We start from the raw sequence: 24660 nt of genomic DNA, 5'->3' as shown, positions 1-24660 counted from the left end.
TTGACCCTTCACGGAGGAAGGTGCTCCTTGTTACTAGGGGTGGAAGTGGGAATTCTGGCTCCCCACTGGGCCTCCTCTGCTACTTCCATGGCTGGGAGGGGTCGGAGTGGCTCACTGTTGCTCCCCACTTGATTCCATTGACACTGTGGGAGGGAGTAGCCTTGTTATTGACGGGCATTGGCCAAAGGCCTGACTGTGCATAGGCCTCTGTGATCCCCTAGTGGTATCACAGTGGGGTGGGGGGATGTTTCATTGTCACCGGCTGGGGGTAGGTGTCTGGGCTACCCGTGTGATTGCTGCTGTCTTCAGCAAAAGAGAACAGGATTTGTCCCTGCCCCCTACTTGACCTTCTCTGACATTCCCACGCTGGTGAGGGGAGGTGGCTGGGTTACAACCTGCCAAGGGCAGAACCTAGGCTCCCAACTCAGCTTTTGCTGGTGTGGGTAGAGAAGGACAATAGTTTTTTATGTAGTGTTTGGCTACAGTGAGCAGTTGTTACCTAAAAATCTTCTATATTGCTAGGCTATCCCTTTCTTGGTCCTGTCTCTACAGAGACCAGGCTTTTGGGTGGGGCTTCTTTTGTGTGTGCCTGTTAGCATTTTAGGTTGGTCACTTCTTAAGCTCCAAGTTTGGAAAGTGTGAAGCAAAACATCCTCACCATTTTGTTCCTCGGGTCTGGAGGTTCCCAGCCAGCATGCCTTCTCTCCCTTTTCAGTCGTCTTGTGTTTGTTGTATATATACACTGTCCTGGGTGTTCAGTTGTATTAGCGAGAGGAATTGCTAACATACATTCACTCCATCTTCCTGGAAACAGAAGTCCAATTGCTTGTTTTTTGAATATATGGTCTGTTCTTAAATATTTCCTACATATGGTACAGTCTTTGCTAATTCCAGTAGTCGAAATCCTTCAGGCTCTTTATATGTTGTTTCTTCTTTCTTTCTGTGGACTCTTAAATCTTGATGATCTGTTTTCATGTGAATTTACAGGGGGTTATATGTGTGTGAGAGAGAAAGCGAGAATGAGAAAAAAAGAGAGAGCACGTGTTAAATTAGGAGTGCTTTGCTCCAAAGAGGGTTTGCGTTCTCCTCTGATGTGAGGCAGGCAGTGCTAACAGCTTGGTTGGGACCACTTCATTCAGCATCTGAGTTTTTTTCCTAAATGTGGAAATCTCAGGTTTAAGGCCCAGACTTTCCAGTAGACCTGTCGCTTGGTTGCCAGACCTCGGCGGTGGCCTTTGCATTACTTGCCAGGACTCAATACTGTCTCTGTGTTCATTGTGTATTGATCCCGTCTCAGATTTCTGCTGACCTAGCTTGCTTGTTGGGGGTGGGGAGAGGGTTACGGATGAGGAAACCTTAATTTTGTTACTTAAAAAAATATATTTGTTGGGGAACAAAAGAAGTATGTCTGTTATCGTTAATCTAGGTTCCAGTCTCCAGCAGGAGCACCTCCAGGTACCTTCTCTGCCGTGCTTGCTGCTGTGCTGGTTTTTAAGTCTCCTAGTAAATGCCGTTATTGTCTCTGTATTTTTTGGTAGAAGCATCTGCTACTGAAGTCTATGTTTTTCTAGTATTGCCTTAAGCAAAGAGACTGGGGAGTGATTGTGAGGCTGTGTTCTTAGTTTTCTTACTGATATGTTTCTCAATGTTCTCTTTAGGGCTGAAAAAACCGAAGTTCTGAGTGAAGACCTTCTTCAGGTAAGGTCGTCACTGACCCTGGGCTCATGGACACCAAAGATGTTTTCCCTTTTGAAACCAAGCCATCCCCAATGCTGCTAAAACTGCTCCTCATACCAACTGTTTAGAGATACACTTTTTTGCCTTTATGACAGTACTTTGCATGCTGAATATTGGTTTAGGTAAGATCTTTCTGGAGAGATTTAAAGTCATCTCATCACACAGTTAGCAGGAGAGTCCCAGAGTCTGCTATCACTGTCCCTCCAGTTATCCAGGGTTGGACGTTTTCTCCCAGGAGTCCTCGTCTCTGCGGAGACACGAGCAATGATTGTCCAAACTGACAACCCCACTCTCCCTGACCTTGCCCTCTCCAGTAGCACCGCCCGCCGTTCTGTCTGCAGGTGGAGAAGCGCCTGGAGCTGGTGAAGCAGGTGTCCCACAGCACCCACAAGAAGCTCACCGCATGTCTGCAGGGCCAGCAAGGGGCAGAGGCCGACAAGCGCTCCGTAAGTGCCCTCCTGGCCCCAAGCAGCTTCAAACTTGCCTACTGAGGACAAGGGTCTCGTTCCTTGGATGTGTCTGAAAATCAGCCTAGCAGCTCTAGCTGCCTGTTTCTGCAGCAGGACCACCCTCCCACTGTTCTAGCTTTTTAGCCCCACCTGAAACCTCCCCACCCTCCCAGGCAAGGTTCAGGTCCCTCCCCCTGTCCTCCCCAGAGTGGTGCACTCAGGAGGACAGCAGGGGCATGCTCGAGATCCCACCTCTAAGGAAGCTGTATCCTTGAGGGATATCTTACCCCTGATTCGGCTCATTCATAGATTCCATTTGCCTCAATATCATCTTAGGATCTCATGGAAAAAAATTAGACTGTAGCTTTAGAGGTTATAAGTGACCTATCAAGGCCCTTGGAAAATTGTTTTTGCTATAATGAGTCAATAAAGAGAGCTTACTAAATAAAGCTACTCTAATGTCTCTGTATATAACCCACATTAGTAACAACAGGTGTGGTGTAATGTGATTCCACTCAGCAGTCCTTGGTGTGAACGGTCTTTGCAGGCGTCCTCCCCTCTCCACTCCCAACCCTCTCAACCACCAAAGATTAGAAGATATTCTTAGATTTGGCTTTATTACAAGGGATATGCAATCTAGGAGATTTTTTCCCTCCTCCTTTGAGTTTATAATCTACATGTTTGGTGTCCGTTAGAAATTTTTTTTTTTTGACCCAGAGTTATTGTTGACTTACACGTCCCCATGTGTTCTAATCCTTCCTCCCATCACCTGCTGTAGTGCAAAAAACCTTCTGCTTGCTCTATCCATCCTTCCTTCTTCTCTTTCTGGCCCTGGTTTCTTCTTTCTTAATATTCCCAGCAGGAATCACTTGTGTGTGGTATAAGTAAAACTCACGGCTCTGAAAAATATCTATAGAAATAATTCTGCATGTATCAAGAATTTCAGCAAGGGGAGCCTGAACAGTCTAAAGGGAGAGTTTGCAAAACTACTTTAGACATGAATGAAACCCTTTTATCAAATCAACATCTAAATGGGGGGACTCCAGGAATGGCTTTGGATTGGGGGGACTGAAGCCTTTGATCCATGTTCTTTCTTGTGCTCCAAGAAGCACTGTTTTTAAAATAACTGGTCCTAAGTACACTATGTGTTGGTATCAAGAGTAGCATCTGAATGTTACCACCAGAGACTTGAAACCAGCCTTTGGTGTTTAGGTGGATTAGTACTAACATTTTCCTGGGATAAGATGAAGTTACCTAGATTTGTGGAGTTTTCATTAGATTGAGGGTCTTGCACATTATATCAATAAGGAGATATTTGAATTCCTGAGTGGTCCACGCAGTGTTCTGTGTTTTATTTGAGCACATATAAGTTGCTTTTTGTTATTTCTCTTTTAACAAGCTCATTAGCTCTTTAGCCATTTAGTTATGGTTTCCAACACTTAGACTTTTATCACAAACCTTTAAAAGGTTGGCCCTGAAAGCTATGGCTGGCTGCCAGGTGGGGATGGGAAGAAAATTGGGGTTTTGTCACTGTGTCTCAGTGACCAGAGGAAGCATTATTGTCCTGTGGGCACTGCACAAAACTGGATTCCTTATGTGGGATGAAGACAGAAAGGATGAGAGTTACACTTCCATCTTGCCATCTTTAGTCCAGGCCATTAGCTGTTAGTTCGCAGGTGTTTAAGACTATCAGTGTAGTGAAGTGTTGGTTTGTCAAAATCCTTGCATTTCCAACAAAAAAAACTGCTAGCGTGTGAAAGTGTTTCTCTACCTTATTCAACAAATGCTTGGAAAGCACCAAGTCTGCCACGCACAGCGGTGTTTGTGCCAAGTGCTGAGAAAGCTGAGCAGGACCCTGTGTCCTGGGAGCTCATGCCCAGAGGGCAGCAGGCGTCACAGGCAGCGTGCACACACACTGACCCTGTCTTCCTGCTAAGAAGAATAGCTTGCTAGGGAGTCAGTAATAGGAGGTTCCCATGAGGAACTGGCCGTGAGGACAAGAAAAAGGGACCAGCCCCCAAAGGGGGAAACGTGTTCCTAGGACAGGAGGCAACATGTGCAGAGTTCCCAGAGGCAGGAAGGAGTTTGGCGTTTTGAGAAACACAAAGGTGGCCAGAGTGACTGGACTATGGAGAGCATGAGATGGAACTGCAGGGGACTGGACCACGCCTTGAGGGCTGTAGTGAGGATTTGCACTTTATCCCTAACATCAGAGAAAAGCCAAGGTTTTAACAGGGAGTGACATGATCAGACTTGTTGATGATTGTATAAATGACAGATTAATGGGGTGGAGGCCAGTTACACAGATATGGGAAGGGTGTAGGTGAGATGCAATAGGAGGAAGGAAGAGGGACAGAAAGCAGCATACGTGGTAGGTCCTGGAGGTGGAGTATTTGGGGCTTGGTAACAGAATGGATGTGGGCGTATGAGGAGGGGAGAGGGGTTTCGTGGTCTCTGCCTTGAGCGCCTGTTAAATCCATGGGAGTTGCTGAGATCACCTAGGGAGAAAATACAGGGTGAGAAGACAAATGGCCCTTGAATCAAAAACCCCAGAAACTGCAGCATTTCAAGCTCTCACAGGAGGAGGACCGAACAAAGAAAGCAGAGAAGTAGAGAATGGTACCGCGCAGCCACCCACCCGCTCCCACCTAAATCCCAGGCATCGTCCTTACTCTTCCCTTTCCATACCCCCCACCTCCAGGCTGTTAGTAAGCCCTGCCGGCTCTTCCGCCAGAGCATTTCCATTCTGCTCCAACATTTACCAGCCTGGTCCAAGCAGCTGTCATCTCTTCCTGAACATGGTGGCTCCTAGCACATCTTCCGCTCCGACCTCTTCCTTTCTCCTTCATATTCTATTGTCTGCAGCTGCTGGAGTTAGTGTTTAAAATGGAGATCAGATGACGTCACTTTCCTGCCTAAATCCCACCCAAGGATTCCCATTGTGGAATAAAATCAGGACTCCTAACCTGGGCCCCTGGACCCTAAGGATATGTCTCCCACCGACGTCTCTGAGCAGGGCTTTCTCCCCTCCCCTCGGCTGTGGTTCTCCAGCTCTGCTGGCCGGGCGCCCAGCACACCCAGGTCACAACCCTCTGGGGCCTTTGCACTTGCTCCACCCTCCATAGAGAGCGCTCTTACCGTGCATTTCAGGCCAGCAACTTCTTATTCTGATGTCACCGTCTCAGTGAGGCTTTCCCTGACCTCCTAATGTGTTTGCCTTCTCCTCTCACCCCAGTCCCATCACCCTATCTGAAATCGCTGTGATCATTCATTTCCGTCACTGATGTGGGAGCAGGGATCTCGTCTCTCCATCAGCTGTGGCCTCAGTGTCTAAAACAGGGCCTGCCCCAACAGAGCAAGGACAAAAATAGATTTGTGTCATGAATGGATGGTCTGTGAGTATTTTAGGCACGGAACCTGCCTAGCACGCCAGCATGCCAATGTGAATCCTTCCTGTTCTGTAACAGGCAATTTAGCATGACAGTTCTGAGGTTAAGCTCTGGAATCTGGCTGCCCAAGGGCATGAAGCCCAAGTCTGTTGCTTTCTGATCTTTGCCTGACCTTGGGCAAGTTAAGTACCTCACAAACCTTAGTTTCTTCATTTGGGAAATGATAGGAACAATAATGATTTTCTACCCAGTAGGGTGTTTGGGAATTCAGCAAGGTAATGCATGTACATGCCCAGCACAGTGCTTAGCTTGCTGTGGGAGAACTCACCTGCTGCTGTTCGGACCGCCCCACTGTTAGGCCGCAGGAGCTGTTGAGAACTGTTGACCCTGAGCAACAAGCCTGGGCTGCGTCTTTCGGAGTGTGAGCCACAGAAGAGCTGGTTGCCTCGGTGTGGAACTGGAGGGCAGCAGACAACAGTTTTTAGAAATAGGGAATATCATAGTGTGTGCGTGTGTTTGGGGAGCAGGGTGGATATTAGAATGAGACTTTTTACCTCTGAGTCATCCTACAAACTGTGTGGCTTATGTCCAAGATAATTTTAGAGAGAACAATTGTCTTAGATATGTCAGATTGACTGCATTCAAACTCTGGGACATTCTGTCTTTCCTTCCCTTAATTCTTAAGGTTCTATCTGAACTCCAGAGTCAGGGCAAAGTTTATTTTAACAGCTTCTTTTTGATCCTGAAATCACTGGCCAGCATGAAGCTTGCTAAGGTCTTTTCACCTGGGCACCTGTATTCACAGGGGTCGGGACCGGCTGTCTCCGTGGACCCTTGGCAGTGGGGGCAAAGGCATTTCGGCAGCTTTTCTACATCTTTGGGCAATTTAATCCTTCTAAGACTGGATGTCCTGATATATGAAGTGGGGGTGACAGAAGTGTCGGGCAAAGAGCAAGTAATGTTAATACCTTAGTCATAGAGAGGCATGAGGTTATATGAGATTGCTACAATGCTAGGCATTTACTGAACCATCAGTTTCCCCACCATCTCAGAGAATTTCTTTAGAAATAGAAATCGTTTGTAGTCTGTTGTGAGTCACAGTCCATTAACTTCTTATCTAACGCGTTTGATCACGACTTGCCCTGATCCCCTTTTCATCTGAAAGTATACTTCCTTAATCCATGCCTCCCCTCCTCTTCACACTTGGTGACTTCCTTCTAATTTCCTAATTCTTAAAGCATTGACACGAATAAAAACTCGTCATTTATCTCTACTGAGTTTTACCCAGAAGCCCCCTTCCCCTACCCTTGCAATCCAGGCCCTCAAATGCAGCTCAGTATCTCTCCTAGAGTGACAGGTGCACCATCAGTGGAGAACGTGAGTAAATTCATTTTGTCATCTTAATCAATGATCTATGTAGCCATTCAAATTTTTAAAAAAAGACAGCTCTACATGTAATGATAGGAAATGAGATGAAAGATGGATATACTTACAGGAAAAAGAAGCCAAGGCACAGAGTGGTGCATGTAATATGCTAACGTTTGTAGGGGGAAATAGTCTCTAACAATGGACATACACACATATAAAATCAGATCTGAGGCCAGGTGCAGTGGCTTATACCTATAATCTTAGCACTTTGGGAGGCTGAGGTGGAAAGATCGCTTGAGGTCAGGAGTTCAAGACCAGCCTAGGGGACATAGGGAGAGCCCATCTCTACAACAATTTGTTTTTAATGGATCTGCTTAGAATATTTATGAAAGGATGCACAAAAAATCTGGTCACTATCATAGTCTCTGTTGAGGGGACCTTCGTTAAAGGATAGGGTGGGAGGGAGACTTTTTGCTGTAAACCCTCTAGCACCTTTTAGTTTTATACCATATACATATATTTCCTACTCTAAAATTAATTCATTCCCTTGATACAGATAGATGGCGAGAAAGAGAAAAAGAACAGTTATGCTCCCTGTTAAAATCTGAAAAACAAAAAAGCAATTGTAGCAGGAATGCGTTTCCTACTTTTTGGTACTCTGTCACTTAACGCTATCCTCTTTGCTGCCTGAGAGCATCTCAAAACCATTGGGGAAGGCTCTGAGAGACTGGAGATGAGGAGAAAATGATGCTCCTTACCTGCCTCAGGAGCAGGGCACCTCCAGCCCTATCACTTCAAACTCTATTTTCCAGTGTGAATTTTGCAGAACAGACACTGGCTGTCCCCTCACCATCCTCCCTCTGAGACTCTGGGCAGCCTCATGGTCCTCCAGTGACCGTTCTTGTCCTGTGAACTTGACCTTCATTCCTTTGGTCACCCACCAGCACCGTTTTCTGCTCAACGCACTGACAGGACAAATCAGACAAGTCTCTTTCCACATTTGGGAAAACTCTGCTCACCTCCGGTAGGTGTGTTTCTCCAAAGGGTGTCGACTACTGGGCAGTTTGAAGTCCCCGTTTTGATTGGCAGGATCCTCCTTTGCTGCTTTCTCACATTTTGGGAGGATTCAGAAATGCTGAAGTCTTGTCCTGCAGGACACTTACGGGACTGTGAATGTTCATCACAAACCAAAGTGGTCTTTTTAGGTGAGCTGGCCAGTACCACAACTGTGCTACCTGACAGTCGGGGGAGTGTCTTCAAGGATTGGTTATTGGGATAGTTTAGGAACTTGTGCATTAAACCAGGTTTCTCAGCCTTGGTGCTGCTGACATTTCGAGCCTAGCAATTTTTTGTTGTAGGAGAGTGTTGTGTGCACTGTAAGATGCCAAATGTTCCCAGGAGGACAAAATGACCCCTGCTTGAGAACCAATGCCTTAAGCTATGCCCTGTCTCTGAGGCTACAACCAGAATATTATGCCTGCTTTTGTGAAGAACACACTGTCTCCCTATACGCTCACACACACTTCTGCGACCACATGGGTGGAGGATTTTCTCCTCACCCCAAGCAATTCTCCAACTCTCCAAACACCAACTGGGTGTTCTTCAATTTAATTCAGTTCTGACATTGTCTACCTGGAGTTAGCACGAGATCCTATAGCTTAAGGGCTCTGTCCCACAAGGCTACCCCCACTTCAGATCTGATTGCAAATCCAGGCCTTTGGTATTTCTGACTGACCGGCCATAAATCAGGGATTCTCATGACCACCACTTCAGTTTGATGATTTGCTAGAGTGACTCACAGGCCTCAGGGAAACACACTTTACTCGTGTTTGCCAGCTTATTATAAAGGATACAGATGAACAGCCAGATGAAAAGAGACTTAGGGTAAGGCTCGATGGTGTTTATTGTTTATCTCCACCATTAGAAATAAGTTCCATGAGTCTAGTTGTCTTCACCGCTGGTGTGCTGCCTACCCTCCATGGATGCTGGACTGGTAAATGAATTATAGTGGAAGCTCTCTATGTAGTAATAACACCGGGAGGCTCTGGGCTGAGTGTAGGTTACCTTTGTAGCCGTGTAGACTGGAGGACCAGAGGATATGTTGGCAGTTCTTACCTTGTTTTTGCTCTGCTGCCTGTCTGTCTGTGCTGTTTGTCTTAGCTCAGAAAGGAGAGGGCTCATTGATAGTGAGGAGAGAACAGGTCATGCTACACACCTGTAGCAGCTTGCCTTTCCCTCCTTATGACATAAAATTTACCATTTTAAAGTGTACAATGGTTTTAACATTTAATACATTTACAGTCTTTCGCAACTATCGCTACAATCTAGTTCCAGAACATTTTCATCATCCCCAAAGGAAAGCCCATACCCACTGCACAATCCTTCCCCATTCCCCCCATAGCCCCCAGACAAACACTAATCTGCTTTCTGTCTCTATGAATTTGCTTCTTATGGATATTTCATATAAATAGAATCACACACTACGTGTCCTTTTGTGTCTAGCTTATTTTACTTAGCATGATGTCTCCAGTGCTCATCCACATTGTAGCAGGTGTCAGAACTTCATTCCTTTTTATGGCTGAATAGTATTCCATTGTACGGATATACTACATTTTGTTCATCCATTTATCCATCAACAGATTTTTGTGTTGTTCCCACCTTTTGGCTATTGTCAGTAGTGCTGTTATTCACATTTGTGTGCATGTTTTAATGTAAACATCTGTTTTCAGTTATCTTGAATACACACACACACACACACACACACACACACACACACACAGGAGTGAAACTGCTGTGCCGTACGGCATGCTACTAAACTTTCACAGCACTGCGCTGTTTTAAACTTCCACTAACAATGCATTAGTGTTCGTTTCTCCACATGCTCACCAGTATTTATTTTCTGAGTTTCTTTTTTAAAAATTATTAATGTTGTTATAACCATCTTAGTATAAAGTGGTATCTCATTGTGGCCTTAATTTGGGTTTCCCTGATGACTAATGAAGTTAATCATCTTTTCCTGGCTTATTGGCCATTATTGTATGTTTTATGGATGGGCCTTTATTTTAAGCCTGCTTCCTTTGCAGTGTGACTGTATTTGAACACTTTTCTCTCTTTCTTGACCATAAGCTGCCTCATTTATAAAATGGGACTAATGCTCTCTTCAAGGAAGAGACTGATTTTTAGAAAGTAATACATTTTTCAAATCTTTATTAAAGTAATTTTATATTTTTCTCTTTTTTTCCTTCTTGCTGTCCTACTTCATTTTAAAATGCAGTATGTAAGCCTTAGGCTTATTTTCCAAAATGACAAATTTAATTCAGTCTTAATTTTCTGAATTTTAACATCTCTGTGTCTAACCCATCATTGTATACTGTGAATCTTTAGGTTTAAACATGTTTTAAAGTCAGTTTGTTTCTTAGCTGGTATAATACCTAGGTACTTATTTGGCTTTTTACTACTTTAGACTCTTCAGGTGACTGTTGAAAGTAGTTTTCATTACACTGTTTGTTTCCCTTTCAGAAAAAGTTGCCTCTGACAACACTGGCTCAGTGTCTGATGGAGGGGTCAGCTATCCTGGGAGATGACACACTTCTTGGGTAAGGTGACACCTTGCTTGGATTGGTGCCAAATCTAGGTAAATCCCCATCTGTAAAAAGGGGATTAGAATTCCTCGGGGAGTCAGGAAGGACGCCTGATTTCTGGCTGGAGACTTGGGTAGAGAAGAGGAAAATGTTACCAGTGAGAAATCAGAACCCTTGGCTCTAAAGTTATTGTCTGTGTAGTGAGACAAGGCCCACATGGAGAGATTAGCATAAAACTGGTGAAGGACAATTGAAATCCTCAGGGCTCTTGCAGAAGCAAATATGAAACCTCTCAATGTCAGGTGTTGGAACTTATGGGATTTCCCAGAAGTGCAGCCCTTGCCGATTTTGAGCTCACGATAAAACAAACTAAAAATAGCACCGTGAGAGAGCATCAGCAGACACAGTGAGTAGGAGAATCATACCCTGAGGACTAATGATAATAGAATAATATGAAAAAAATAACTGTTTAAAATGAAATGTAAAAATTAACTAAAGAAGAAAAATCCTTGACAAAAGAATCAAATGGTATGAGAAAAAAATGGGCAAAATTAAAGAAAAACCACATAGATCTTAAAATTATGCTGATAATTTTAAAATGTTAGTTGAAGTAAACTAGAGATTGGACAAAAATAATTGATGAACTTGATACTACCCAAAGCAATTTATACATTCAGTGCAATTCCTATGAAAATACCAATGATATTCTTCAGAGAAATAGAAAAAATAATCTGAAAATTGTATGGAACCACAAAAGATCTGGACGAGCCAATGCAATCTGACCAAAAAGAACAAAGTTGGAGGAATCACACTACCAGACCTCAATATACTACAAAGCTGCAGTAAGGAAAATAGCATGGTACAGATATAAAAATGGACACGTAGACAGTGGAACAAAACATACAACCCAGAAATTAATTCACTTATCTACAGCGAACTGATTTTTGACAGAGTGCCAAAAACACTCATTGGGGAAAGGACAGTCTCGTCAATAAATGGTGCTGGAAAAACTGGATGTCCATACGCAGAAGAATGAAACTAGATCCCTACCTCTTCCCCCATCCAAAAATCAACTCAAAGTGATCGAAGATCTAAATGTAAGGCCTGAAACGATAAGACTACTAGGACAAAACACAGGGGAAGTACTTCAGGACATTGGTCTGAGAAAAGATTTTATGAATAAGACCTCAAAAGCACAGGCAACAAAAGCAAAAGTAGATAAACGAGATTATGTCAAATTAAAAAGCTTCTGCACAGCAAAGGAAACAACAGAGTGAAAAGACAACCTACAGAATGGGGTAAAATATCTGCAAACTTCTCATCCAATAGGAGATAAATATCCAGAATATACACGTAACTCAACATCTCAATAGCAAAAAACCAATTCGATTCAAAAATTGGCAAATGATCCGAACAGACATTTCTCAAAAGAAGACATACAAATGGCCAAAAAAATACATGAAAAATGTTCAGCATTGCTAATTATCAGGGAAATGCAGACACAATGAGTTATCATCTCACCCCAGTTAGGATGGCTATTATCAAAAAGACGAAAAATAACAAATGCTGGCGAGGATGCGGGGAGAAGGGAACTTGTGTACACTGTTGATGGGAATGTGAACTAGTGCAGCCAGTATGGAGAACAGCATGGAAGTTCCTCAAAAAACTACAAGTAGAACTACCATATGATCCAGCAATGCCACTACTGGGAATGTATCCAAAGGAAAGGAAATCAGTATATCAAAGAGACATCAGGACCCCCCTGTTTATTGCGGCACCATTCAAAATAGCCAGGATATGGAATCAACCTAGATGTCCAACAGAAGATAAATGGATAGAGAAAATGTGGTATATATATACCATATAATACTATTCAGCCATAAAAAAGAATAAAATCCTGTCATTCACAGCAACATAGATGCAACTGGAGGATGTTAAGTGAAATAAGTGAAGAACAGAAGGTAAAACACTGCATGTTCTCACTCATATGTAAAAGCTAAAAAAAAATAGATCTCAGAGTAGAACAGAGGCTGGGAGGGGGAGGCAGAAGGAGAGGACGGGGGAGATTGGTTAAAGGATACAAGATTATAGCTAGATAGGAGGAGGAAGTTGTAGTGTTCTACACCACAGTAGGATGACTGTAGTTAATATATAGTTTCCAGTAGCTAGGAGGAGAATATTGAACACAAATAATAAATACTTGAGATGATGGATAAGCTAATTACCCTGATCTGATCACTATACATTATATGTATCAAAACATCACAGGTATCCCATGAATATGTACAATTATTATTTTTCAAGTAAAAAAAAAAGAATTGGTGAACTTGAAAACAGATCTGGAGCCTCCACCTAGAAAGAACAGAAGAAAGTGTGGTGATAGGGACGTGGGCATCACTAAGTCGGGAGACGTGGTATTAGCATGCAGAGGGACAGCTTTCTGTCTAGGAGGACTTCCTGGAGAAGAAAATAGGCAGGAGGGGAAGTTTGTGGTTGAGTTTTTCTTTTCCAGATTTGAAGTAAGGCAGAAGACTCTAGATTTAAGGAACACAAAAAGTTTTGACTGAGATCAGCAATAAGATATCCATCCCTAGACACATTGTAGTAAAACTACAGATTATTGACAAAAAAGAGAGAAATTAAAATCTCCCAGAGGAAAAATGATAATTACTTATTAAGAAAATAATTGAACTGATAACAAACTATTCATCAGCTACAGTAAATGGCAGTAGATAATGGTGGAATATCTTCAAGTATTGATGGAATATATGAGAAACCTAGAATTCTATGATCACCTAAATCATTATTCAAGAATATAGGAGAATAGAGATATTTTCAGGCAAAAATTTAGAGAAGTTATTACTTGCATAGTCTCACTGAAAGAACTAGTTAAGGCGAGTGTGAGATAGATTATGTCCAGAAGAAAGTGGGAAGTACAAGTAGCAAGGTAGAATAAAAAGTGAATGTGTTGTAGAGGAGGAAAAAAAATACCTTTCTCTCTAACCACTGGCTGGGGGCCTGCCAATTAGATTGACAAAAGGCAGGTTAGCAAGAGAAATGCGCACAAATTTTATTACTATGTGTACACATACTCATGGGCGGACATGAGCTGAGCAGCTGGAAGGGCAGTTAGAATGTGAACTTACGCAGCATCTTAACAAAGAACAATAATTTTTAGAGAAGGTATAAGACAAAGGAGAAGGACTTTGAGTTTCTCGGGTCACAGATTGTGGGAAGGTAAATATTTGGGGAACTAATGGAAGATATGGGCCAGTTAGTGAAGGTTGTTATGTAGATTCCTCTGGTGCCAGCTGCTTGGGGTCTAGACTTGTCTCTGGTGACTGGCCTCTGCCCTTCCTCGTAGAGAAGGGAGAGGAGAGACACCTTCACAAATGCGTGTCCTACTTTTAGGCCTAGAGAGGGAGAGCAGAGGGCTTTTTTGGTATCTCCTTCTTTTCATTTGACTTCAGGTCAAAATAATCCTTATGCCACAGTGGCAGATTCTGCTACCCTTCAGTGGAAAGAAATTTAAATAAACATTGAATTAAAAAATGGAAATATAATAATGGATTTTGGAGGGTTACAAGCAAAGTGAAACTAAAATACTGGACTGTAATACATGTAACATTGGAGGGGGAGTCAGTGTTTCAGGCTCTTGTATTGTTTGAAAGGAGGATAAAGATATTACATGTAAATTTAATGTCAAGTATGCATGTTAGGAAAGTAAGAGTAACCACAAAAAGAATAGAAATAGAAAGTATAACTTCCAAACTAGTAAAAGGATGAAAAGGAAAATAAACAGGAAAAAACCCACAGAAGGGAGTAAAAGAGAAAGAATCAAGCAAAGGGAAGGCATAATAGATAGAAAACAGAAAATGAAGGTCACAGCAATGGTTGCATATATACCTGCATTCGTAAGAGATGTCAATGGAATGAACGCGACTGTTAAAATACAGAGAATCTCATGTGGCTAAACATAAAATCCTGTTGTATGGCATTTCTAAGAGTCATGCCTCAAGGTTGGAAGCAAAGACGACAGATTGAGCACACATCTGATTTTGTCTCTTTCCAAAATCCACTAAAACTACAATAAATGGACTTTTCTTCTTAAAAGACATAAATCCACAATGGCAGGAAAAACAGGAAAAAAGACAACAGCAATGTAAGGCTGGTGGCGGGCACCTCTCCCCTCCCTAATGAAAAGGAAGCCCCTCCTATTCCTCTATACCCGCCCTAAAACTGTAGCAAAGAAATTCCTCACTCTTCCCTCCGGAAAAACTCCCATCCCCCAGCCCTAAAAAACTATATAAACCCACCCAGACTTCTGGGCGAGGCGACTTCCTGGGTCTCTCTCTCTCTCTTGGGGCCCGTGAACCTCGCCCGGCAGCACCCCAATAAAGCCTCGTTGCTTACCCCTTTCAACTCTGCTCGTCGTTCTTTCTCTGGTGCCGGCCTATCCAAAAACCTTACAAGCAGCACAATTTTGTGAGCTGTAAAGCATGTGAATGACTGGGAACGGACTTGGTGAGTCTCCGAAAGCTGACTCCCAGGCCAGAAGTAGGATATGCTGAGATCCAACGTAACTTACACCATGAGCACTTGGATCTCTAAAACCCAGCTCCTACCCGTATCTCTAGGACGCTGTCATTCCCCCACCACAGCAGAAGCCCGGAGCTTTATTCTCTAGAGGGGATAAAACAGAGCATCTCTGGAATGGGGACTCCGGCACGGTGGAGTGTGAGGCTGCCACTCGGTAGGGAGGACCAGTGACCTGATGCACACCAGATGCCAGTGCTGAGACTCCTCGGCCCCTCCCCAATTCACAGGGCCCCAGGCCTTTACCCTCTAGGCAGGAAATGAGAAGAGTCTTCCCTGGGGAATCTGCTCAGCCCAAAAAAAGACCTAAAGATGCAAGGACATCTGAGGGGGGCAGTGGCCCAGTGACTGGCCCAGCTAGATCTTCCTACAGACAAGCGCACGGCCGACGAGCTTCACTCACATCTTCTGAGCTTTTTAGTCTTCACTTTTAAATATACACAGGCACCGGAGATCACCAGACATCTGAGGAAAGTCTCTAACCTGAAACCTAGAGACCAGAACCACTTGGGAGAGACCTGCAACTTGGAAGAAATAGAAATTGTGTCAGGAGCAGAAGATTTCAAGAAAACTGTCGCTTATGTTTTCAAGTGTAGGGGAAAATAAAACACCCATGAAATGAAAAGCAGGATGTTAATACAAAGTATTTATGGGAAAGAAACATCCAGAGATCAAAAGCAAACTTGCAGGCGTGAAAACTGATGACGGCAGATATGAAATTCTCAGTAGAAGGTTTGGAAGATAAATTTGAAGAAGTCATCTATGCTGGGCATGGGGACTCACACCTGTAATCTCAGTACTCTGGGAGGCCAAAGTGGGAGCATTGCTTGAGGTCAGGAGTCAGAGACCTGTCTCTACAAAAAATAGAAAAATTAGCTAGGCATGGTGGTGTGCACCTATAGTCATAGTTACTTGGGAGGCAGAGCTGGGAGGATCAGTTGAGTCCAGGAGTTTGAGCTTGCAGTGAGCTATGATCATGCCACTGCACTCTAGCCTGGGCAGCAGAGCAAGACCCTGTCTCAAAAAAAAAAGAAAAAGAAATCACCCAGCAAATCAAGCAAGAAGACAAAGACATGGAAAATAGAAACAGTTAGAAAATTAGGGGACCAATCCAGAAGTCTTATGCCTGACATAAGACTAACGGGAGTTCTGAGAACAGGAAAGGAAGAAATAATAATAATAATGATAATGATAATAAATAATAATACAACAGCATTTTCCAGTCCCAAAGGACATGAGTTTCTACAGAGAAATGGCCCATTGAGCTCCCAGTACAATGGGAGGAATTAAACCTATGCTGCAGGGCTCACCATCATGAATACTGGTGACAAAAGATTCTACAACCTTCTAGAGAAAAAAATTATCACATACAAAAGATTAGAAATATGAATGCTCATATTCGTAGCAACAATGGAAGCTGAAGATTATTAAGCAATGCATTCAAAATTCTGTAGGAAACTATGCTCAGCGTAGGATTCAATATCCTGCCCAAGTTTCAGTCAATGTGAGGGTGGAGGAGAATGTTGTGGTCTCAAACACTGACGTCCTGCACACTCTTCCTCAGGAGGCGAACGCAAGGTGTACTCCATAACGAGGGGGCGACTAAGAAAGAGGCAGACATAGGGTGACACAATATCCAGCACAGGACAGAGGGAGGAAAATCCCTGGGAACAGTGAAAGAAGAATCCAGAAAGGCAGCTGTGACCTAGTGATAGAGGAAAACTCAATCTAGATTGACACAGGTCCAGGAGAGATTAATTCAGGAAGATGAAATTCATTCACATATGTATGGTTCAGTATCTTTTCTTTAGGTAATATTTGTATTTTAAGGCGTATCAGAAGAAACAAAATTAGCACATAAAGTTCACAAACTTGATGTTGATCACTGCATAGGATGAGGTTTAATTTTTTTTAATTAGGCAAATTTTGTTTCAATATCTTAAGAGACAAATTAGAAAAGTGGCAGAGTATTTTGGGTTTAATCAGGTGCATAGACAACTAAACAAGCAAACGGAAATGAGGCAGTTATTAACTCTAGGGAGAACAAAAAAATTTGCAATAGAGATAAGTAATCATAGTATACTAGCAGCTCAACTCCAAGTAATAGGGAGTCAAAATAGAATATAAATACTAAACATCTACTGATATAAATAAATAGAGGGAAAATGTAAACATAGCTTAATTCTCATTTTCTGTAGTTGGGAATGAGTTAATAACTAATGTTTAAATTTTTTAAAATTAAGACGTAACATTAGAAATATGGAGGAAAGTACCAGAAAATCAGATCAAAGACACTATTAAAAAGGTACAAGGACAAAACCACAACCTGGGAGCGGTCGTTTGCAGCAGGTATGAAAAGGAATTAGAATCTACATTCACACACCTGTGTATAAGTAAATGAAGCATTCCTACGAATATCATTCTTCGGCCTTTTGGCTGAGATCAAGTGAAGTTTTCCTACAAATAAATTTAAATAAACTGATCCCAGTACAAAAATAGCCAAGGAATATGAATGGACACTTCATGGAAGATGGATCCTGAATGGCCCAGAGTATTTGAAGAGATACTCACTCTTGCTGCTGTCAAGGAATACAAATTAAAACTAGAATGAGATAATATTTTGTATCGACCAGTTTGGCAGAAGTTAAGACACCTGCCAGTACCAAGGGTTGGTGAGCTCATAGAGCAGTGGGAACTCTCATTTGCTCTGGTGAGATTCTTACACACGCAAAAAGAGACTGGACATGCATATTTACTACAGCACTGCATGTAACAGCCAAAAACTCATGTGCGTGGGAAAGCTTACTGTGACGATGGTATTCATAGACTGGAATTCTATGCAGCAAAATGATCTAATTCTGCATGTATCAGCATGGATAAGCCCCAAACATAAAGATAAACTTAAAAACCATGTAGTATAAGGATATGTTCAATGTAAAACCATGGATGTAAACTGTTTTAACTGAGCAAATCAGCAGTATTATGTACCGTATGTGAACACATACAAAGTACAAGTGTAAAAATATGGACAGGGAAGGAATATACTCATTTAAGAATAATAGTTGCATCTGTTCATACTTTTGTTGATTTGTAAAAACTTTTTACTTGAATTTCAGTTAACATGGTACCATGCAAAGGGAGGATGGCCTGTATACAATTTGGATAAAAACAGAACATCTGTGCAGTAGTGTGTTCTGTCACCTAGGAGTATCGCACAACTTTCTACTCATTCAGATCATCTCTTGCTCATTATTAATCAACCTTTGGAATGTTTTTCCATCAGATGGTCATCGATATGTCCTGCACTAATTATGTTTTCGTGACTTAGGAGTAGGGTTTTCTTTCTGTTAACACCTACTGAAATTGAATTTTGGCTGTGTTTAAAGACATTCATTTGTTAGTGGATCAATTTCAGCTAGTTTATCCAGTGTTCCCACGGGACATAGAAGCATCTGGCTTTCTTGGGACCTGTGAATTTGGCATGTGTGAGTCTGTTTTCTGCACATGTCTCTCATGTGTCCCCACATGTCCCCTCTTGCCCCAGGCACACAGTGTGCGCTCAGCATCATTTGGGAGAATGGATCATTTCAGAAATGAAAACAGCTGAGACAGGTTGGCCCATGGGGTGTCATGGAGATCAATCTGCTTATAAATGTTGACTGGTGAAAGTTTACCCAGCATGGGAGGAAGACACAGGTGAAATGTTGTCTTTGAGGGTATTCAATGTGGCTTTTTTCCTCTCTGATTGCAGGAAGATGCTGAAACTCTGTGGAGAGACGGAGGACAAGCTGGCCCAAGAGCTGATACACTTTGAGTTGCAAGTAGAGAGAGATGTGATTGAGCCCCTGTTCCTGCTGGCTGAGGTGAGCAGCAGGGACGCGCCAGGCCTGCTGGAGCAGGGAAGGGCAGAGCAGCAGCCCCTGCAGTCGCAGTAGTGCTACCTGCAGCCTTGTCATTGTTTCTGCTCCTCTCCCTACTCCCTGGCAGTGTTTTCACCCAACCACGTGGTCAGGATTTCCGACTGTGGCCCTTTCAGCTGTTAGCTACCCCCCACCCCCCCACCCCCGCTTCACTGCTGGCATCCTGTGGGCACAGGTGCATAGCTGGTGGCTTACCTCCCTCCCCACCCAGAGTCCCCACTGCTGGCACCCCGCCCCCATCTCAAGTCTAAAGGGAAGTGCACACCAGGGGTCTGGGGACCCAGGTCCAAGAGACTCAATAAGGCCCCCTGCAATTTATGTCTACGTAGATCCCTTCTCTTTGGACTTTAAAGGTCACTAAGTTAAACGACTGTATTAAAAAGCAACCTTAATGTCTATGTGACAGTTTTGCCAGCTTCAACCAAGTGACACTGTATCAAGGGAGACAGGAGATGGTTGGGGAGCTTTATCTGTCTTGAACCCTGGGCCCCTCCCAATCGCCTTTAATTGCTCATACAGATTGAGCATCTGAAATCTGAAAATTCCAAATCCGAAATGTTCTTAAACCTGAAATGTTTTGAGCACCAAAATGACACCCAAAGGAAGTGCTCATTGGAGCATTTCAGATTGTGGATTTGGGATGCTCATCTGTTAAATATAATGCAAATATTAACAAAATCTGAAAAAAAACCCATGGTCCCAAGCATATCGATAAGGGATACTCAATCGCTATAAAACCTAACCAGCGTATCCCCTAGAAGTCTGTATTAGTCAGCGCTCTCCAGAGAGACAGTGTCAAGAGGCTACATGAGAGGGGAGTTATGAGGGGAGTTGGCTCACATGCTCACAGGGGTGCAGAGTCCTACAATAGGCCGTCTGCAAGCTAGAGAGCCAGGGAAGCAGGTCGTGCCTCAGTCTGGAAGCCTCAGAACCACAGCAGCCCCCGGTCTGAGGCTGAAAGCCAGAAGCCCCCAGGAGACCACTGGTGCAAGGCTCAGAGTCCACAAGCTGGTGAACCTGGAGGCTGATGTCCAGGACAGGAGGAGAAAAGGGCTCCCACTGCAGAAGGGACAGGGCACAGAGAGCGTCTCCCTTCTTCCGCCCATTTGTCCCAGCTGGGACCCCGGTGGGCTGGATGGTGCTCACCCCGCTGAGGGCAGGCCCCCCTCCCCGTGTGCACTGGCTCACACATCAGTGTTCTCTGGACACACTCCACAGACGTGCCCAGAAGTGACGCTTCACCAGCTGTCTGGGCATCCCTCGGTCCAGTCAAGTCCACACCTAAAATCAGCCGTCGCAGACTCCTGCACTGATGGAAGTGTTCTGTGTCTGGGCGGTTTGCCGGCCACTGTTCTCACCTGCCTGTTGAGTGCTCGAAATGTGGTCAGTGCAACTCGGGAACTCAAGTTTTTATTTAATTTAATTTTTATTCATTTAAATTTAGAGTCCCAGAGCTGCATGTGGCTAGAGGCTACCACAGTGTTAAACAGTGTTGCCCTAGAGCCTGTCTGGCCTCCTGTCTGGGCCACCTGTGGCACCTGCACGTCCCCCTGCACTGTCTGGGACAGACGTGTGGGTAGATAATTACTTACGGGCCCGAAAGTATTCAAGGAGAAAACATAAAATGAGGGGCTTTGGTGTAGACCAGCTCTAGCTGTCTCGGATCCCGTCTTGTGACGGGTCATCCTCTCCCCCAGAGCGTTCGCGAGGGGCCCTCTGCTCCTCACAGGGGTGGCCCAGGCTCTGGCCAAAGCCCGAAGCAAGCCGGGGAGCAGGTCCCACGTGGGTGCCGGCCCTCGCTGGCCGCGGCTCCTTCGAGATGACCGTGTGGCTCTCAGCTTTGCGTCAGGTCCCGCTGGTGACTCGGTTGCCCGGGGACAGTTACACTCCTCCTTCCTATTCGAACTTGTTACACTCGGTCGTGACTCATCCCTGCTTAGGAGAGTGGATAGAAGGCCCTTCACACAACATCGGATTCTCCTCGTGTCTTCTCCTTGTGTAAAAACCGCAGCCCGAGATGATTTTTAGTTCAATTTTCGGCCAATTTTCGTTTTTCATTCTCACATCCTGCCCTACTTTTGCTGGGCCCGGAACCAAAATCTTGCACTGGAATGTTCAGTGAAGTCATTTTTAGAATGAGAAATATAAAAAGAGCATCCACATACAACCAAAATGGAAGAACGTGTAGCCGGGAAAAGCCAGGATGGCAATGTTTATTCATTATTGACTTTGGAAAATCTTACTTTATTTTTATAAATATAAACATTGGCTTCCTTTGTTTTTATAAATATAAAATCTGTGTCCTAGTTGCAGTCCTCATAGCGTCTCAGGGCTCTTCCTTCAGCCGTCCGTTTTGAGTTAGGTCTGTGTGTCAGACCTGAGCGCCTCCCTTCACTGCTACCCACTTTGGGCCCTCTTGCAAGGAGAGACAGATGTGACTGAGCCCCCACTTTTGCTAAGTAAGGGCAGGCAAGTGGCCAGCCCCACGTGAGCAGGGGAGCACAGGACCTCGGAAGTGCTCTGGGGTGACGGGAGCCTGGCCTGTGTCCAGCAAAGAGGGAGCAGAGTTTAGCACAGGAAAAGGCATCAAGAATTTCATCTGATGTTGGCCAAAGGGCACAAGGTCTCATTTATGCAAGATGAATAAATTCTGGAGATCTGATATACAGTATGGTGTGACAATAGCTAACAATGCTGTCTCGTATACTTGAAATTTCCTAAGAAGGTAGACCTTCAGTGTTGTCACTACCAAAAAAACAAACAAAAAACAAGAAAATAGAAATGGGAGGTAAGGAATGTGTTGAGTGGCTTGATTGTAGTAAACATTTCACAGCGCATATATATCAAAACACCAAGCGGTACACCTACAATATATGCGATTCCTCTTTGTCAGTTACACCTCTGTGAAGCAGAGGGGAAAGAAAGTATTTCTTCTGAAAATAAGGGTTGGGAGACCTCTAATGAATCTGTCCTGTGCCGGCCAGTGGTTCTTAAAGGACTGTTCTAAAAAATAGTTCTGAAAGAATTTATCTTGAGCTTCAGTTTGTGTCTCTCATCTGCTGTAACCACAGGTGGAAATCCCAAACATTCAAAAGCAGAGGAAACACTTAGCCAAGTTGGTGCTGGACATGGATTCTTCGCGAACCAGGTAGAGTTCCTTTGCTTTCCTTTTTGCTTCTTTGAAGGAACAGTGATCATATTCGGGGGGAGTGAGTTTACATGTGGGTGAGTGTGTTTTCATTCTCCAAGCTTTTCTTAACACCTCCTGTGTGCCTGGCACTGGAAGTAAGAGTAGCAAACTTGAGAGACTAGGTCCTTGCTCTCGTGTAGGCTGCCATCGAGTTTTGGAGAGAGACACTAGGCACGTGAAGAAACGAGATAATTTCAGGCAGCCATATCTCGTGTAAAGAAAGCAACACAGGGTAATTTTGGAAGGGGATGATGGAGAAAGGGAGGAGTGGCATTAGCAGGGTAAAGCAGACAAGGCTTTTTTGAGGTTTTCACTTGGTCTAAGACTTAAATGATGAGAAGGAGGCAGCCCTGCAAAGACCTGGTACAAACTGTCTACAGCAGAGGGAACAGCACGTGCAAAGGCCCTGAGGTGGGAATAAGTTTGGAACAATCAAGGTACAGAAAGAAGGCCAGCATGGCTGGGGTGGAAGGAGCAAAAGGGAGAGAAATAGGAGGTGCGATCCAAGAGGTAGGAAGGATAATGTCTCCTGTCCAGGAGAGGGGAGAACTTCTAATACCGGGGGTGTGCTCACCTTTTCCTAAAGCTGATGGTGTAGATACCTCTGTCCGTAGCCTTTCTCTTCACTTGAGTCTCTTCAGAGAAAAGTAAAGTTCCTGCAGTGTTGTCCTGCACCTGTCTCCCAGAGTCCACCAGAACATTCCTGTCGTAGCAGGAGAGTGCCAAAGGCCCCAAGATGGCATCAACTCTGGATGCCTCATGTGGGGATTGTGCGTACGTGTCTGTTTTTTACAGTGAGGGTGTGTGAGTTGAAAAAAAGCAGACACATGAGTATTAACATGGAAGAACCTATTTGGTTCTACTGTAGGGTTTTTTGTAGGTCACTTTTAATCATCTCCACATCTTGTTTTAATTTTCTTGAAATACAGAAGAAACAAAACCAGGATAAGCTAGGGCAGAGAGATGTAGGGTGGAGAATCTTGCCACACCAGTCAGAAGATCAGACACCAAGACCAAGGTTCAGATCAGCTATTTTCTAGACGTGTGGCCTTGGTCACGTCACTTAATCTCCCAGAGTGTCAGTTTCCTCCCCTGTGCAAGGGTGGTAACAACATTGTGGGTTAACCTGAGGAAGTTGTGTAGAGCATTAAATTGATAATGTGTGTCACATGACTTCCCAGTGCTTTACAGAAGGAAGCTGGTTCTGTAACTAGTCGCACTGGGATTCTGTGTCTGGAAGAATAGAAGTTGCAGGGCAGTCCCCCAAGAACAGAAACAAAACAGGTTAAATCAGCAGAGACACAAGAGTTTCCTTGGTTAACTGACTGTCTCTCCACCCTCAATCTATGTGAATGATTTTTGCCACCTGTGTCTACACATCTTTTAAAAGAGTTGATTACTTTTTCAAAATAAATCTGTTTTAAAAAGAAATCTTACAGCACTACCATACATTGGGAAGCAGTGTCCTTTGCTACAAATATCAGGTAAGCATGAAAGTACACAGACGAAAGCAAAACCAGGGTTATTAAGTTTTTAGATCCTGTTTGCTGTGGAAAGCCGTCCTGAAGCTTATCTCCTGTTGTTAAAAAGGCAGAGGAGGAGGCATCGGAGAGGTGTTCAGATTATTCTGATGCAAATCCAAGACTGTCTCCTTAGTGTACCTGGAGGAGTAAAGAACAGAATGGATGGGAGTATTGATTTGCTGTTAGTTCTGTGACCTTAGACCACATAAAATTGTGTCCCGTAACACGAATGTTCAAGTCCCATATTTTGGTGATTGAAGAAGTGCTGACTGTCCCGTTGTTGGGGTGAGGTGGGCACCACGCTCCTGAGTTTGTGGAGTGACTTCCTTCTGTGAAACCTGGGTCTTAGCTCGGACGTCTTGTCTTTGCTTCTCCAAGGAAAACCCAGATTTCCATCACAGGGCTTCTGGCAGAGGCTGAATGCTAATATCGAAGCATGTCCTCACCATACGTATTTTTATTTTGCCGTCTTACAAGAGGGATACTTATCCTCGGTCACAGCGATGGTCCATTTTGTCTAGTGTTGCGTTCTTAATGGTGACACCAAGTGGTGTATAGGTTCTGAAAACTCAGGGACATGTCCTTAGGGACCTCTCACCCATAATTTAACAAATCTTTTTGTATCTTCAGCTTATCATCTCTTGTATACTAGGATCTGGTAAGGAAATCTCTACCCCCTGATTCAAATTTCTGTGCTTACACACTTCATCTTGGACTCTTTACAATCTTTGTTGTTTCAGACCAAAAAGCTCCTTTTATTTTATTTTATTTATTTATTTATTTATTTTGAGACAGTCTCGCTCTGTAGTCCAGGCTAGAGTGCCATGGCGTCAGCCTAGCTCACAGCAACCTCAAACTCCTGGGCTCAAGCGATCCTCCTGCCTCAGCCTCCCGAGTAGCTAGGACT

The 24660-nt window shown here is 43.8% G+C and overlaps 1 protein-coding gene and 1 long non-coding RNA gene across 6 annotated transcripts in view; one reads left to right on the top strand and one right to left on the bottom strand.

The window, feature by feature from the left end:
• ARHGAP44 (Rho GTPase activating protein 44) overlaps positions 1 to 24660 on the top strand; it is a 173623-nt gene that overhangs the window by 87710 nt on the left and 61253 nt on the right. For 4 of the 5 annotated variants that reach the window (XM_045526935.1, XM_045526936.1, XM_045526937.1 and 1 more), the window contains exons 2-6: positions 1659 to 1698; positions 2079 to 2183; positions 10463 to 10539; positions 18872 to 18983; positions 22112 to 22188. In XM_045526935.1, coding sequence (XP_045382891.1) covers positions 1659 to 1698; positions 2079 to 2183; positions 10463 to 10539; positions 18872 to 18983; positions 22112 to 22188 — 411 coding nt within the window. Of the gene's footprint in view, positions 1 to 1658; positions 1699 to 2078; positions 2184 to 10462; positions 10540 to 18871; positions 18984 to 22111; positions 22189 to 24660 lie in introns of those variants that run through there. The other variant, XM_045526940.1, reaches the window with a different exon arrangement.
• On the bottom strand, positions 4448 to 6021 carry LOC123621116. The gene is made up of 4 exons (XR_006729009.1): positions 5904 to 6021; positions 5325 to 5528; positions 4949 to 5054; positions 4448 to 4684 (listed from the first exon to the last, which is right to left on the bottom strand). It is a non-coding gene; the product is annotated as an uncharacterized LOC123621116 (long non-coding RNA).

The sequence above is a fragment of the Lemur catta genome, chromosome 15, assembly GCF_020740605.2.
Source record: "Lemur catta isolate mLemCat1 chromosome 15, mLemCat1.pri, whole genome shotgun sequence".
In the NCBI taxonomy this organism is placed as follows: Eukaryota; Metazoa; Chordata; class Mammalia; order Primates; family Lemuridae; genus Lemur; species Lemur catta.
The sequence above is the reverse complement of the archived record's forward strand: the minus strand, read 5'-3'. Positions and strand labels throughout refer to the sequence as shown.